The sequence below is a fragment of the Pteronotus mesoamericanus genome, unplaced genomic scaffold (genome assembly GCF_021234165.1).
Source record: "Pteronotus mesoamericanus isolate MK-2021 breed Mesoamerican mustached bat unplaced genomic scaffold, CSHL_Meso_final contig_90, whole genome shotgun sequence".
NCBI lineage: Eukaryota > Metazoa > Chordata > Mammalia > Chiroptera > Mormoopidae > Pteronotus > Pteronotus mesoamericanus.
In genome coordinates this window covers 41,777,774-41,794,333 of record NW_026555277.1, presented here as the reverse complement: position 1 = coordinate 41,794,333, position 16,560 = coordinate 41,777,774, and the positions used below count along the sequence as shown (strand labels likewise).

At 39.6% G+C, this 16,560-nt stretch overlaps 1 protein-coding gene and 1 long non-coding RNA gene across 2 annotated transcripts in view; one reads left to right on the top strand and one right to left on the bottom strand.

The window, feature by feature from the left end:
• UEVLD (UEV and lactate/malate dehyrogenase domains) overlaps positions 1-10,501 on the bottom strand; it is a 46,809-nt gene extending 36,308 nt beyond the window's left edge. The window contains exons 1-3 of the mRNA XM_054586008.1: positions 10,394-10,501; positions 3,998-4,082; positions 954-1,019 (exon numbers count right to left, since the gene is read on the bottom strand). Coding sequence (XP_054441983.1) covers positions 954-1,019; positions 3,998-4,082; positions 10,394-10,435 — 193 coding nt within the window. The 5' untranslated portion in view covers positions 10,436-10,501. The remainder of the gene's footprint in view (positions 1-953; positions 1,020-3,997; positions 4,083-10,393) is intronic.
• Positions 10,502-10,658: 157 nt separating this feature from the next.
• On the top strand, positions 10,659-15,212 carry LOC129080759 (uncharacterized). The gene is made up of 3 exons (XR_008530193.1): positions 10,659-10,857; positions 13,264-13,352; positions 15,175-15,212. It is a non-coding gene; the product is annotated as an uncharacterized LOC129080759 (long non-coding RNA).
• Positions 15,213-16,560: the final 1,348 nt, after the last annotated feature.

Sequence of the window (16,560 nt, the reverse complement as noted above, 5' to 3'; positions counted from 1 at the left end):
TTTTCAAATGCCCAGTTATTTCATTCATTCCTCAGTCCTTCAGTCAGTAATAAACTAATGCATTCATTCAACTATTCACCGAACATTTTCTATAAGCACAGCACTGTATAGTAGTGATTTTGGGCATTATCCCTCTTGGGATTCTTTGCATTTTAAAAGAGGAATAAATTTTTAATGGTGAAATTTCAGGCACCACTTAAGAGAAATATGTTGGAACAAACACTTCACTGGTGTTCTTCAAATCACACTATATAAGCATTCTCCTGTAATATCTACCTTAAAGGTTAGTCCTCTTGAATATTGGAGGAACTAGGTCTGGACAAATACCAAGAGTTATGTATAGGGAATTAGTGATTTATTTTTTTTCTTTTTGGGAAAACACTTAGCTATTTTAACCTGTCAGGTCACTGAAAATGTGTTGCTTTCTCTGAGCTTTAATGAGCCCTATGTTTTAAATTTTCCTATTGGGAGTCCGAAGTTCTAGCCTGATACCAGATGCGTGGTCTTAGGTAAATCACTTGACTAGGCTTACACTTAGTTTCATCTGTAGAACAGGGATACTGATGCATCACATAGAGGGAAAGGCAGGGGAACTGTCCATTGATGTGATGAAGAAAAAGGCGGGGGCTCCCGCAGTCCGCTATGGGAAACAGTGGTAACTCTCCAGCAGAGCAGGCCTGTGTCTGCCTTGCTCTCCTCTGAGCTCCAGCACTGAGCAGAGCAGTGCGTACATAGTTGACATTTGATAAATATTTACTGAATTGAATTGAATCTGTTGATATTAATCTGGGCCTTCCTTGACTGGGACAGTAGTCAGCTGTATTCAGTAAGGTTCTGTATAGCCCATACACATGTAAAAACACTTTGAGGATATTATGGCACTAAACAAACAGAAGTTTTTATTAAACGGTTCTTTTAGAAAATTCCCACAATTTTTCAACTTCCACACTTACCCTGATACATGACAGGAATAGTACCAGTGAAATTCAGCAAGTCTTTCTGTGAATCATCTTTGAAAACTGAAAGGAAAAAAAGAGCCTCAAAATATGCAGCCAGAAGTTGGAAGAAGGGCATTAAAGTAGGGTCACCAGGAGTCAAAGCTGACCCAATGGCAGATAACATGCATATGCACATACACATTTACAGAAACATACAATTTCTAAATACCACAATCTAGGAATCAGTGAAAATGTTGACAAAGGGAAATTACTAAATGTTTTTTTCTTAGAAAGCAGAAAGAGTAGGTGAAAAAACCAGGACTTTGATATGAAATCCCAAGTTCTAGGTCCACCTTCTCCACTTAGAGGCATGTGATTTTTGGTTACTTTAATCTCTTTGGCCTTCAGTTTGATCATCCATGAAAAAAAGATAATAATACTGCATAATAAAGTTGTCATAAAGATCTAATAAGACAATGTGAAAAAAAAACAAAGGATTATAAAATGTGGGGACATTATCAAATAATTGTCACATGTAAGAAATCAGTTACAATCACGTTCAGAAATCAGATTATAACTTTTATAATCAGAAAAAACTGTTAGCTTTATTTTTTAGAGTGACCTTTTACAAAGATCAATAATTATCTTCCTTGGTTGTTCTAACTCCATTATTCTCAATCTTTATTCAATCTTCAAATCCCTGAAATTTCAAGTTACCCATCAATAACTGGGACACACTGGTGGAGAACTAATGTTCTAATCTCTGAACTGAACACAGGAAAGGCTATCTTGGCTTCGAACTATCATACTGCCTTGGAATGTATTCCTTTTAGTACCTCAGTAACTGTTATTTAGTGGGGAAAAAAAAAAATCCAAGTAGATTTGATGTCTATTAGAAAGGGAAAAGAGGAAATCAAGCTCGCAGAAGACTCAAGTCCAAGACAGTACAAAAGTACAAATGTTTACCTTGAACTATAATACATAAATGAAAGGTAACAATGGGTGAAGAGATCACTCCACAGCAGAAATTAAAATGGAAAGAGGTGTGGAACAGGGATTGTTACTCAGGGACACAGAATAGCCTAGAAATGTGGTAGAGAAACTATAGGTATAAATATTTATTATCCAATTAAATTATTAAAAAATCTAAAATAAAGTGATTAAGATGAATGACTATCATTGTCTTCAATAAAATATACATTGACAATATAAATCTCATAGCTTGAGGGTCTAAGGGCACCATAGCTCACCTTCTCTAGACAAGGTGAAATGAGAATAAGAAGTAACTGGAGTAATAAATCTGTATAATAAAGAAACACACTTTAAAGGAACAAGCAATTTTCAGGCAGAGGGGGAAGACAGACATGGGTACAAACCCCAACTCTCTCCCTAACTAGTTGTGTAATCTTGAGCACTTTACTTAAACTCTGAGTCTTGGTTTCTTTATCTGAAAAATAAAGATGATAATACTTAACTTACAGCTTTGGTTGTAAAAAAATATGTATGTCAGATAAAACCTTTGGAAGCATATCTGACACTCGGTAAGTAGTAGCTGTTACATTCCCCATCCCAGGCTTTGGCAAATCTGTTCCTTTCTGAAGGCTCTGGGAGAGAATCCATTTCCTCGCCTTCTGTCACCTTCTAAAGGTTACCCTCATTCTTCGGCTCCAGGTCTCCTTCATCTTCAAGCTAGCAGTGCCGCATCTCTCTCACTGTCCTTCTGTAGTCAAATATCCCTCTATCCACAGCTAGAAACTTTCTCTGCTTTTAAGGACCAATGTGATTAGGTTAGTCCTACTCCTATAATACAGGATAATTTCCCATGTCAGGGTCCTTAACTTAATTACATCTAAAAAGCCTCTTTGTCAATCAAAACAGGCTAGTCACAGATGGGCCAGAATCTAATAATTTCTTCCACATATAAAATTAGCTATTCCTAAGAAATACTTCATTAACTTCTCAAAATTTCTCAAGATACAAATCTTCCTCAAGAAGATTCCTCAAGATATAAATCTGAATTACTTTTCCTTAACCCAAACTAATTCAAATCTAAAACATACTCACGTAGAACAAAAAAGTTTTTCAAAACTATGTGTTTTGACTAATTCATGGGTCCTGAAATTCATTTAGCGAGTCTTAATCAGCATTTGTTTTTAAATGGAACGAAATGAACAGAAGAGAAAATGTCAGAGTGTCCACGATATTTTAGTTATGTATATATGAGGTCATAATATAAAATGTATTTCCCAGTGTGGGCTGTGGTCAGGAATTTTTGAAAGACAGTAAAGTAGAATCTTTCTTAGGTAGCCAGACACTCTATATTAAGTGAACAAGGTAACTAAAACTTTGTTATTAATAATTTTAAATCAACCATCTATGTATGTGGTAGGCAAAATAATGGCCTCCAAAGATCTCCAATACCCTAATCCTCAGCACCTGTGAATATGTTAACCCTACTTGGCAAAGAGGCTTTTTAGATGTAATTCAGTTCAGAACGCTGAGATGTGAAATTATTCTGTATTACATGAGAACTAAACTAATCACATTGGTCCTTAAAAGCTGAGAATTTTCCTAGCTGTGGACAGAGGGTGACGTGACTGTGGAAGGACAGTGAGAGAGAGGCGGCACTGCTAGCTTTGAAGATGAAGGAGACCTGGGGCCGAAGACTGAGGGTGACCCTTAGAAGGTGACAAAAGGCGAGGAAATGGATTCTCTCCCAGAGCCTTCAGAAAGGAACTGAGATCTGCCAGCACCTTGATTTTTAGCCCAGACTTCTAACCTACGGAGACCTGTGCTGGACTTCTGGCCTATAGAATTGTAAGATAGCAAATATGTGTTAGTTTATGCCATTGAATTTCTGCTAATTTGTCATGGCAGCGATAGAAAATTAATACAGTATAAATTGTAACTTAAATTTCCTCAGAGATACAGGACACAAAGTGCAGTTCAAAATCAGGGGATAAAAGAGAGAAATGAGAAATTGTAATTTTGTAGCTCTCCAGGAAGAAATAATTAACAGTTTATATAATATAGCAAAAACTAGAGAATGTGATTCTTACCATAGGTGTCCATGGAATATCTGAAATGTGGGAAAAACATATTGACATTCTTTAGTTCTTCCACAGTTAGATCCCTGAACTTGTACTGAAAAGAGAAAAATGAACACGGACTAAGAATAAATCTATAGGCAACAGAACAATTACAATTAACATTTAACTGAACACTTACTATGTATACTACGCTCTAGGCTCTGACTTTTACAAACATGAATAGTATTTGATTTAGCCCTTTTAATAATGGCCTTATGAAGATGAAAGTGAAAGCTGAGGATCAAAATAACCTGCTGAATTAGATAGTAAGTTAAGTAGCAAAGCCAGAGCTCAAACCTAGGACCTGCGCCTTTAATCACGAAATCATACTGCCTCCAAACACCTCCTGAAGGCTTAAGAAGTAGGGCAGGATGTACCTATCGCTCCTGTCATCGTTGTTTAAGATCCAACTCTTATTCTTGAACACCTCATTCATTCACTGGAGACACCCTGGATTTCCCTTCCAACCCTCCTGGTGCTGCACCTTGGGTTTCAAAGGGAGAACAGAAAGCATGCAAAGGTGCGCAGTCAGGCTGAGTGAAGTGTCTGCTCGTTCATCCAGATGCACTCCCAGGAACACTACCTTGGTTGCCCTGTGGGCAAAATCATCTAATTCCTTTGAACTGATTTTCTCATTTGCAAAGAGAAATAATACCCACCTCACAGACTTGTGCTGAGGATTAAATAAAAGAAAAAAAAGTATGTTAAGAGTCTATTATTATTCTAAAAATGAATTTGAGAAAACAATTACATTTACAACAGCATCAAAAAGAATAAAGTACTTCAGAATAAATTTAACAAGATGCAAAACCTAGGCTCTAAAACCTATGAAATATTGTTGAAAGAAATTAAAGTAGGTATAAATAAATAGAAAGCTATTCCTTGGTAATAGAGCAGAAGACTTAACATTAAGATGACAATGCTCCCAACAGAGTCAATAGCCAACGATCTTTATCAAAATCCCAGCGGGCTTTTTTTTATTTGTTTGCAAAAATTTTTTAAACTGTTCTTCAATTCATATGGAGACTCAAGGAACCCACAACAGCCAAAACAATCTTTAAAAAGAATGAAAAAAAAACTGGAAGAGTCATACTACAATAAAAATACAGACTATAATTTTAAAAAGACAGACAATAACAAGTGTGGGAGAGATTGTGGAAAAATCAGAACCCTCATATACATATACCACTGTTGGTGGTGCAGTGGTGAGCTGCTTTGGAAAAGAGTCTAGCATTTACTGGAAAGAGTAAACACAGAGTTATCATTCAACCCAGCAATTTCATTCTGAGGTATATACCCAAGAAAAATGAAAACGTATGCCCACACAAAGACTTGTGCACAACTGTTCACAGCAGCATTATTCATACAGGCAAAAAGTGAAAATAATCCAAATGTCTACCAACTGATGAATGGATAAAATGTGATCTATCCATAAAATGGAAATATTCAGTCATAAAAATAAAGAACTGATTGATACATGCTACCACATGGATGAACCTTGAAAACGTGCTAAGTGAAAGAAACCAGACACAAAAGGCCACACGGTGTGTGACAGACATGGAATATCCTGAGTAGGCAAATCCATGGAAACAGAAAGTACATGAGTGGGTGTGCAGGGCTGGAGGAGATTGGGAGGAAATGGGGAATGACTGCTAATTGATCCTGTTTCCTCTCTGAGTCTTAAATTTTTTATCTGCAGAAGAGAGATAGCTCTACTGCCTACCAACATCAACACATGTTTATGAGGATCTCATGATTAACATATGTAAAAGTGAGATATCAAAATATGTATACAAAGATGTACAGACCAGAAACAATGAAACAACATAAAGCCTACCTAAATTACACAAAGGCCTCAAGGAAAAGCTATCTACAATTCACCTCAGGGTCTAGAACAGTACAGAAAATTACAGGGAAGATACTTCTCTTCCTGTAAGGTCATTTTAAGATGGGAAAGAATTTGGTAGAAGAAAAAGGCTATTACCATTAACCATTTGAGGACAGGAGTCACCTCTTCATCTCTGAATCTCCCTACAGTATGTAGCACAGGGTATGCCTTTAATAAAGATAAGCTGGTTGGGTGGCATTTAACAAAGAGGCAGATTGACCTGAGTACAGTGGATATAGGAAGCAATTGTGATCCACAGGACTGAGCAACAAAACTAAGAACTGATCAGTATTAACTACAGCAGAGTGAAAGGAGACCCAGATTCAGAGTCCCTGATCCAGGATAAACAAAAGTGAATGAAATCGTCCCAACTCCAAACAGTACACAGGCGTACAAAAGGCTGCATTGTTGTCACCTGGAATATACATTTATATAAACAAAACAATTTTTGTTTTGTCTTCTACTTAACATTATAAGCTGTTTTCTAGATCCTTAACATTCAGAGAAAATATGATTATTAATAGCTAAAGAAATAACTATATACCAGAATTGAATGAATTGCAAAACTGCTACAAAAGTTTGTTCAAAAAGGGCAAAAGCACTCTTCCTTAGGGCGTGAAAACCCAAGTCACCATGATAAGTCAAATATGTGATTTGTCTTTTTGATGTCCAAAGAAGTAAAGCTCTATTTTATGTCTTTTAAAAAAATATTCAGGTCATTTCCACTATATGAAACAAAATATATCTTCTTAATGCAACATTAAGACATATTCCATTACTGCTCCTGTACTAAGAGAAATCTGTATAATATTCTCTAAGGAAATGTGCCTCAGATAATGTCATATGCTTAAAGAGTGCAGGTGTGTCACTAAAGAGGCAAAATCGCCCATGAGACTCTAAAACTAAGGCAATTATACTGTCACAAAAATTAGTAAGATTGCAAAATTGATGTTACTAAAATCTTAACTGTACCTAATATATTAAAGTATGTTTATTTAGTAGACTGATATTTATAAATCAAGAATACTCTTATGACATTGCTCAAATGTAGGGAACATTGAGGAATACTTTGTGTCATCATTTCATAAAAAATTTTTTAGCAGGAAGGAATCCTCCAGATCAAGACCAATCTTACCATCTTATGAGTGAGCAAATCTAGGTTAAGTTACCTGATCAAGGTAACTCAGCCAGGGGAGTAGGAAATAGGAATTAGGGAATCAGAGAATTTTTTATAACTTAATATTTAATACAAACTAAATAACATATATGAATATACACATACACACATTTGAAAAATAATAAACACCCAAGCACTAACCCACCCACATTATTATCTAGAACAGTGCTAACAGAACTTTCTGCCGTGATGGAAAGGATCTGTATGTGTGTTATCCAATACAACAGCCACATCCATTTGTGGCCATTGACACTTGAAATGTGGCATGTGTGAGTCAGACACAAATTTTTATTTTATCTGATTTTAATAATTTAAATAGCCACAGTGGCTAGTGGCTACTGTACTGCACAACACAGACCTTTCCAATACCATCACATCTGCCTGAGTATTCCTTCTTTGACCATTCAACTGCCTTCCTTGAATTGTGTACTCACGTCCCTTTGCTTTTACCGTCCATAGTTTTATCCCCTGTGTATCCCTAAACACAGTTCATTGTTTAATTTTTGTTTAGTTTTGCTTCTTCATTTTATCAAAATGTAATTTTGTACACAGCCTGATTTTTTTCACTCAATAATCTAAAATTCATTTGTATTGTTGCACGTTGTAGCTCATTCATTTTCACTGCCGCATGTGTGAATATTGTATATTCACCCAATGTTTTCTGTCAGTGCACATGTGGGTTGTTTCTAATTTTTAGTTATAAATAATTCTACAAATGTCTCTGGCTTCATATACTCTGAATTTTCTCTGGTATCTACCACGAGGTAAATGGGACATAAAACACATAATCAAATCAATAAAATAAGGCCAAATTGTTTCCTAAAATGGTTAAATAACCGTTTAACCACCAGGAGTGCTTAAAATTCCAATTCATCCACAACCTCCAAATCATTTGAAATTATCTTAATTTATGCCAGCTGAGTAAGGGGAAATGGTGTTTTACCACGGCCTTAATTTGCTTCTCCACAATTACTAACGGGTTGAGCAACATTCATTTCTCTGGTTCTTCTTTAGCTGTTGTTTTTTTAATGATTATTCATATCTTTTGTCCAATTTTCTCTTGGTTTTATTGATTTATAAGTGTGTAATTTATATATTCTGGGTATCAATACTTTGTCAAGTTATATGTTACAAAATTCTTCTCTAAGATTGTATTTTGACTCCTCACTCTCTTCATGTCTTTTGAAATCTAGAAGTTCCTAATTTGAATGCAGTCAAATGTATCAGTCTGAGCATTTTATATCTTACTTTTTAAAAATGTCTGTATGCTCCGAATCCATAAAGATTCTCCCCTACATTTATCTCTATATGTTTTAAATTTTGTCATTTATATTTAGATCTTTAATTCACAGGGACTTTTTAAATTTGGTAAAAGGTAGGAATCTACGTTTATGTTTTTCCCACATGGATAATGATTTTTCCCTGTATCCTCCTTTCTGTAGTTATCCACAGCACTTCCTTTGTTTCATATTGCATTTCCAAACGTGTGAATGTGATTCTAAGCCCTCTAGTCTTATTCCACTGGAGATCTGTCTGTCCTATGCCAATACCACCCTAAATCTTAATCACTAGTCTTGACATTTGGTAGAGCAAGTCGCCACACCTACTCTTCTTCTGTAAGAATGGCGATTATTCTTGGCCTAATGCTCTTCAAAATGAATTTTAGAACTAGCTTGAAAGTGAACAAAGTAACCTATTAGAATTTTGATTGGAATTATATTGACTTTAAAGATCAATTTGGGGATAACGGACTTCTCTATATCCATGAAATTGGAATATTTATGTAGGTTGAAATGTTTAATGTTTTACTTGTTTTCAATAAAAATGTTCACATTCTCCATATAGTTGCTTGATTTTAACATATTCACAGATTTTTCAGCACTAAAATTATTTCTAGATATCAAGTTAGTATATTATTTGCCTAGTACAAGGGCTAAGGGACTTCAGAAATATTAGCACGACTGACTTGTTTCTAACTGGTTTCCTTAATTTACACATCCAACAAATATCAAGCACCTATGTGCCAGACTTTGCTATGCATTGATGATAAAATAAAATAAAAATCTTCTACAAGTCTATTCCCACCCTTGAGAAAAATCACTCTTTTGTCTTTTTCCTTCATTCCAGTTCCACCAAAATTATTAAATTTTTTCCACTATCAATTTTAACAATTCCTGTCACCAGACAATACACTTTTTCTTCATTTAAAAATTTCATATAGACTGATTTTTTAAAAGTCCATGTTGTCAGAACAGACGATAGAAAGGGTGTAACTCTAAGGATGATGATACTTCTTACAAGATCTACACCTGTCCCGGTAGATAAAATAATTTAAACCGCTTATATATATAAACAATTTCAATCACGAGGCTTAGAATCTCGCACGGGTGTGCAAACTGCCCTAACAAAGATAGACAAATCCAACAACAACAACAACAAAAAGGCCACAAACGGATGGTTTTCACATGAGGGAAGTCTTAAGAAGCATAACAATCACTTAACTAGAAAACCAGTGAAAAGCGGGGACGCCTCAGACTATACACTGGTGGAGAATCAGAGAGCCAAGACTGACCCGGAAACTGGCGCTATATCATGCCCCAAAAACGTAGGTCAGACTTCTGGGTCAGCCCTTCCACTTAACCTTTCAACATGAAGAGGTTCTCCTCTGGGCTTTCAAGCCCTGTCTTCACCCCTAAGTCTGTTTCGGGTCTTTTGATTCACTGCGCTGTTATTGAGCACCTCCGTTTTTGACAGGCACAGAGCGAGGTGAAGCACCGTGTCGGGCATCAACGAGTTCAGAAGTATGAGTAAAGTTTGTAAATCAAGAATTACTCCACAATGTGATAATGGACATTTCTGAAAGCAAGTAGAGAGAAGGAAATGATTCTATCTTCCAGGGAGTGACATCTGAGTTGGGTCATACAAAGGCAGAGCGCTGCAGTCAAGAAAAATGGGACAGGCAATTTTAGCAAAGAGAAAAGGGAGTGGTTAAAGGGACAGGCGAGTGCTGGAAGCTATTTGAGACCAAGGGAAGCTGGAGGCAAAGGAAGGTCTCACACCGGGTGGAGACTGGACCTCGGAGTTCCGTGGAGGTTGGAAGACCTCAGAGTCGCGGGTGGAGCCAGAGCCCTGGGCTTGGGAGCGAGAGGCCAGTGGCTTCCCCAGGGCCATTCTCCGCAGGCAACTTCAGGCCAACACCCCTCCGCTCCAAAAGGGAATACGCCGCGAGGAGGTAGCCCGGCAGGTGGAAGAGCCCCTAGGACCGCGGGTCCCCAGACCCGACACGGCAGGCTGCCCGCACCTTGCAAAGCAGCCGTCTCAGACCCTCGCAGTCGAATTCCATCTCCAGCCAGGTTCCCGAGTCAGGTTCCGCGACCCCAGCCCCTGGACCTCCTTTGGCACCGGCTCTCGGACGGCGGCCGCCGAGGACCAAACCTCCCGAGAGCTCTAAGGCCCCGCCCCTTCCCAGACTCGAAAGTCAACGCGCGTTCAACGCCCCGGACTCGGCAGCGGTGGCTCTGCGGGGGATCTGATCTTCGCTCCGGCTAGAACCCGGAGGACCACAGAAACTCGTTGGCGCGTAGGGAACTACGCTCTAGCTTGCTGGAAAGAAACTTGGGGACATCTGTTCAGAGACGAATAGAAGGAACCTGAAGAGAAGCAGTAAAGGTTCTGGAAGGGAGTATCTAGAATGCTGTGTTATATTCAGCAGAGTATCGAAAAAGATCAAGACCGAATATTGTAATTGGATTTAGGAAGAAAGAGGTAATGAAATTTCAAACCCACAATTTCAAGGAGCTAGAAAAGGAAAACGGAGCCAGTAGGAGCGTTGTCAAAAAAAATGGGAGATAGGGATAGCGTTGTGAGGATGAGGCAGCGGGGGAGGAGTTGCTTTTCTTAACAGGGAAGGGCGGTGCCATAAGCATGTTGGTGTAGAGAGGGTAAAACGCCAGGTGAGAAAAAGACTTTGAAAACAAGAGAGGAGTAGATTGGTGGATAAGGTCATCTGGAGAAGGTGAAGATATGCAATATGGTGGCTTTACTTGGTCTCCTTGACTTGTGAGTTAGCTGCTTTGTATTCCTGGTTTGAGCCATTGGGCCTAAAAGCTCGCAGGAGCTGGACACTTTAAGTGTATTAGGAAGATCCAAAGGCAGGAATTCTGTGGCTCAATTAGGAGAACAAAGTGAAGGGCTGGAAGGAGCATTTATCCATTCTACAAACTTTTTTTGAGCATTGACTATTTGACATTTTTTTTAGGTCTCGATACAGAAGTGAACAAAAGAAACAAAAATACCAGCTGTCCTAAGGCTGTCATTCTTTCAAGAGTAGGAAGAGAGCAAGACAACAAATATAATAAATAAGCAAATTAGACTCCATGTTAGAAGGTAATTAAATGTTATGAGAATAAATTTTTAAAAGGCAGGGTAAGGAGATGGGGTAGATCCCGCTGAGAGGTTAAACAGTAAGCGTTTCATATGCATAGAGGACATTCAAGGCAGTCCTAAGACAGGCATGAGTTTGGGGAGGCTCAAAACAGCAAGGCCAGTAGGGCTGGAATAGAATGAAGTAAGAGGAAAGGAAGCAGAAGGTGGCTAAATCAGAGAAATAAGAGGGAGCCACAGATGGTTTTAAGGCAGTGATTCCTCTAATGCAGTCCCCAGACTTACAGTCTCAGCAGCACCTGGAACTTGTTAAAAATACAGATTATAGACCCCTACCTTAGATATACAAAAATAGAAACTCTGGAGGTCAGGATAGAGCACTCTGTTTTAAGAAGCCTGGGTTAATCAAATGCGTGATAAAATCTGAGAGCCAATGTGTGTGTAGACAGTTGTGACTCTGGCTTGTCAGTTCCCTTCAGCCAGAGACCAGCAGACACACACCCACACTCCTTGCAGGGAGGGAATAGATAGTGTAGACAACCATTGAGACAGCTCACTAAGAGTGTTGAAAAGGACCTATTATAATAGAATTTGCGCTTTAGGTGACTTGGGGGAGGGTTTAAGGAAGCAAAGCTTCACTTCGGATTGGGTGCTATTAGAAAGGACAATTCTATGATTGGGTATCTCAGATATCTATAAGATGGACAAACTAGAGCAATGACAGCTGTGATGGGTAAAGAAGCAGCAGTCACTCATATTAGCAGAGAAGAGGATGTTTGGTATTTCATGGGTTGTACAGTGACCTTGCTTTTTATCTGCTTAAACAAAGTTATGAAGTGGACTTGTTTTGTCTCATTTTATCATGGTCTGAATGACCCATCTGATGTTGGTTTTCTGTGAGATTGTTATCGCCACAAGAGAGTCACACAACCTAGCTATGGGTGCCAGATCAGCTAACAACACCGAGACCCAACTGGGTCAGATTAGTTCTAATGTCAGGGGCTGCTTTTTTCTTTGTTAAACTTTTACTTGGAAAGAGGAAGCTACTAGAGGGTTTTGAACGGAGGAATTACATGATCTGATTTGGTGTGAGCATGGGTCATGTGACCAATGATGTCACAATGCCCTACTAGACTCCAATCTCTCCACTAGGGAGTTGCGGATCCCTTAGAGCCAAGGGCTGGAACTGACATGTGAGAGCTCTGCCACCTGAGGGTTTCATGAGCATACTCCTTTACCAAGGTCTTGGTAAAGAATCTTTCACTGTGCAATTGTGTCTTTAAAATTGTTTTATCATGATCGTGCTTGGCTGGATGCTTTTCGTTGGCCTTGCATGTTACATGGGTGCCTTTCCAGAGTTCATGGTAAGTCATGACCCTACCTGTAAATCTCTGGTAGTCAGTCCTGGCCCAGGCTGACCCTCCCAGCTGGGGTTTCTGACCAAGTGGGAAAGACAGTTGAGCTTCACCACTAATTAGAGGTCTGGAAACAAAGTTAGTTTCCCAGGCTACTTCCCAACTCATTGGGGCATCTTTAAGTCTCCCCTCCCATTCGGCATATGTAATGTCACTTATTCCAAAGCATTATGGAATTTATAAGTGATCTGTTGGAGATCGTGCTCCACTTCTGGATTTCAGGCCAAGTGGATCAGCGGTTACTGATCAGGAGAGGGAAGGTGGGCCTTGGGGGGCGGACTTTTCAGCGGCCATTCCAGTCCCAAACAGAGGCAGTTGCCTACTGGGCCAATGAGTAGAGCCATGTCTACCTTTAAATTTCTTTCTGACTCAGGCTCCAACTCTGAGGTGGAAAGAGAGGTGGCCTGTTCAGGAGAGCAAGGCACGACAGAGCAGCCAGGCTTTGGATGAAGATCTACAACTGTGAGTGATCAGGCCTGTTGGGTGGGATTCCTCCCTCTCCAGAGAACTTGGTTGCACCCTGACATCTCAGTGGAGAGTTTATAGTTCTCTGGACAAGATAATAAACTATGGAAGAGGGAATGATTGGAAATAGATGGTAGGGAAAGAGAATTTGGGGAGCGCTGCTGAGGACAGCAGACGAGAATTTAAAGATTTGTCAATAACTACACTGGTCTGCTTTGAAAAGACATATTCTCTTCAAAGACTGTTCCTATCTTTTAACTTATTTCCTCCTCACAAACTCTATAATAAAGTGGACCAGCATTTTTAATGCCCCCTTTGGCAGATCCAGAAACTGGAGTTAACGTGAATTTGGTTCAAGTCCTAACTTTGAAACTTACTAGCTAAGCGACTTGGGTAAATTTAATCTCTGTGATTAAGTTCAGTTTCTTCATCTGCGTAATGGAGTTATCTTAGTATCTTACTATTTTTTGTGAGGATTACATTTGGGAATTCATGTAAAGCCTTTAATGCAAAACTTGACAATTAGCATTTAGTATATGCTAACCTAACAACTAAGGAAAATTATGAACCCGTCAACAAAGATTTACTTTGGCAACAACCTTAACTGTTTATCCAAGGCCACACAGACCAACTTGTTTGTGAAACTGGGAAGTCAGTGTAGATCTCTGAACTTAATAGCCTCTCGCATTCATTCCACTAGCCCAGCTTGCCTGTAGCAAACGTTAATAACAGTGTCCTTTTAGCAAACTGTCCCCCTCTGGGTTTCCCATATCCCACCCTGTTTCATTCAGACCTGTTTTTTTCAAAGATGTTCCCATAGTTAAAGAAACTTAACTCTGAATTTTAGTATTGTACTGACTGCAGGAGCAGGTTTTCTGGGAAGCTACTCTGCAAGGCATGGATATCAAATCCCAGCCCCAGATATGCTAAGAGCAAGGCACAATGGTAGTTCTTTTTTTTTTTCCCCTCCATCTCTCTCATCCTATGAGAGATGATTGGCACCACACAGTCAGACCTCTGTAGGGGTGGGGATGCGAATGGGTGCCCAGGGTACTTGTTCAGCTGAGCCACTACCGTTTCCTGACCAAACGACTGAAACTATCTTGTGGCTCATTTTCTCCAGCTGTGAAATGAGCATAACAGCCCACTTTCCTTCTCGTCCCTTCTGAGGGAAGTTGTGAGGGGGCTTACCTTGCATGAAGGTTTAATTGTGCTACTTTGCAAAATGCAAGATTTTTCTTCTTTGCATAGTCTAACAACTGTATGTAAAGTAATTGCTCATAACATACCTAGCCACTTAATCCTCCCAATTAATCGAGGGTATTTTTTGTTTTGTGTTTTAATAGGAATTTTTTTTCCATTTGATTGCATAAAGCCAAACGTCAAAATTGTGACAGGTGATGAGTTAATAAAGGTCTGATGCCAGCTAGATCCCAACCACATAGGGTCACCAGAGAACAGGGCTCTTCTGATAAGGGTTCCTTAGCTCCAACACACCTGGCATCCTGGCCAGCCGTCCCGTAGCTACGCACTCTGACTGGTCCGCAAGGTCACAGGAGCTGATGTCACAATCGGTAGCTGAGCTCTGTCCCCCCAAATGGCCATGGCAAGCCATTTCAGTTCAGACTAGACCACGAAGTCCCTCGGCCAGGAGCTATCATGCTGGGTCCACCATCAGGCTTTGAATGAAGACAGCCCAGTTCCCAGGACTCAGGGAATAGAAGACACCTTTCAGAACCACCCGTTTTCCCCTGCACGCACCACCAGCTGAGCCAGAAGCCCACAATGATTGTGATTTTATGGATGCTTCTCATTGCAGGAACAATGTGGAAGGGATATAAGTATCCCCCAGGAGGGGTAAGTGTGCCATCAGCTTTGTTCTCTATTCTGACTTCAAAATGTATTCCCCGAGATAAATGAACTAAACATCAAAATCCAACTGTAGTAACTTTAGAAACAAATACCCTTTTCTTTGTTAAAAAAAAAAGTTATGTAGCTTGCCTACTTCTATTATTATTACTTTGCTAAGTTGGGAGAGTTACCTCCCTTTCATACATATTTTCTTAAGAGTCTCTGTTCTTTTTCAGTTTCAAAGAAACTGGAAGGGTAGAGTTAACGATTTCTCAGACCCAGGGTCAAAGCTGTCTGACGTGGATGACTTAGGCTGTCCTCATGGGACATTTTGTGTGTTCAGCCTTCAGTACCATTTCTTAGATTAGCCCACACGGCAAACCACACTTAACTATCCCTCAGGCAAACACTGCTCTGCAATGGTTCAGGCGGCACGTGTCTCTATCCTCTCTCCTCCTGTGGGACCTTGTGTATGTGTCCTTTCTCTGCCTCTTGTCAGCTCCCCTACTACTAAGCCCCTCTGGCAACTGAGATCGGAGGCATTAGGTGACAGAACTGGACACAGCTACGCTTGCCTGCCCTTGGTAAAGAGGACAATCACTTCAGCCCATCCCTGGCAAAAGCTAAGCATGGCCCTCCTGACCTTTTTCTCTTCAGACCCCGGTGGAAATAAGCAAAGATGATCCTGGTGAAGCAATGCAGCTCTGAAGCTCACCTGACCAGCGTACAGTTCCTGTTGTTGGTTTCGCATAAAGTAATTGCACATTATTTTTGTCACATTTAATGTACAAAGTTCCCGCACCTTTTTAAGATGAAGACTTGGAATTCTCTTAGCTCGGAGCAGGGAGGTGGAAGGTGGGGAGGTAGTCGAGGTGGATGAGACTGTTTGAGTCCCTTCTGTTTCATAGTCCCAAAGACTGGTATTAAGACTAAGATACCAAGTTCAACTTGTCTTCTTTTCTGTATCCTTGAGGATAGAAATTCTCAAGAGTTCTTGAGACGTATTTCCCAAATAATGTCTTTCTGCTGGGTCCAGAGTTGAAAAAATGTCCAAGGGCTAGAGATTGCAGTAACTTTAAGCTTCTTCTTTGGGGTATTTCTCTGTGGGCTTCCCACAGCTATTATTAAGAACCCAAAGTTTAAATCATGTGGGGGAAAGGACCTCATTTTTATATTGGGTGCTAGATATTAAATTCTACATTATTTTAATCCTTACAATAACCTAAGATGGATAATAGCCTCACTTTACAAAATGGCAAAAATGAAGTTGAGAGTCTTAAGTAACATACCAACGCATGCAGCTCTAAGTTGTAGTGAAGATTAAGATCCAGGTCTTCTCCTTGGGATGCTTTTA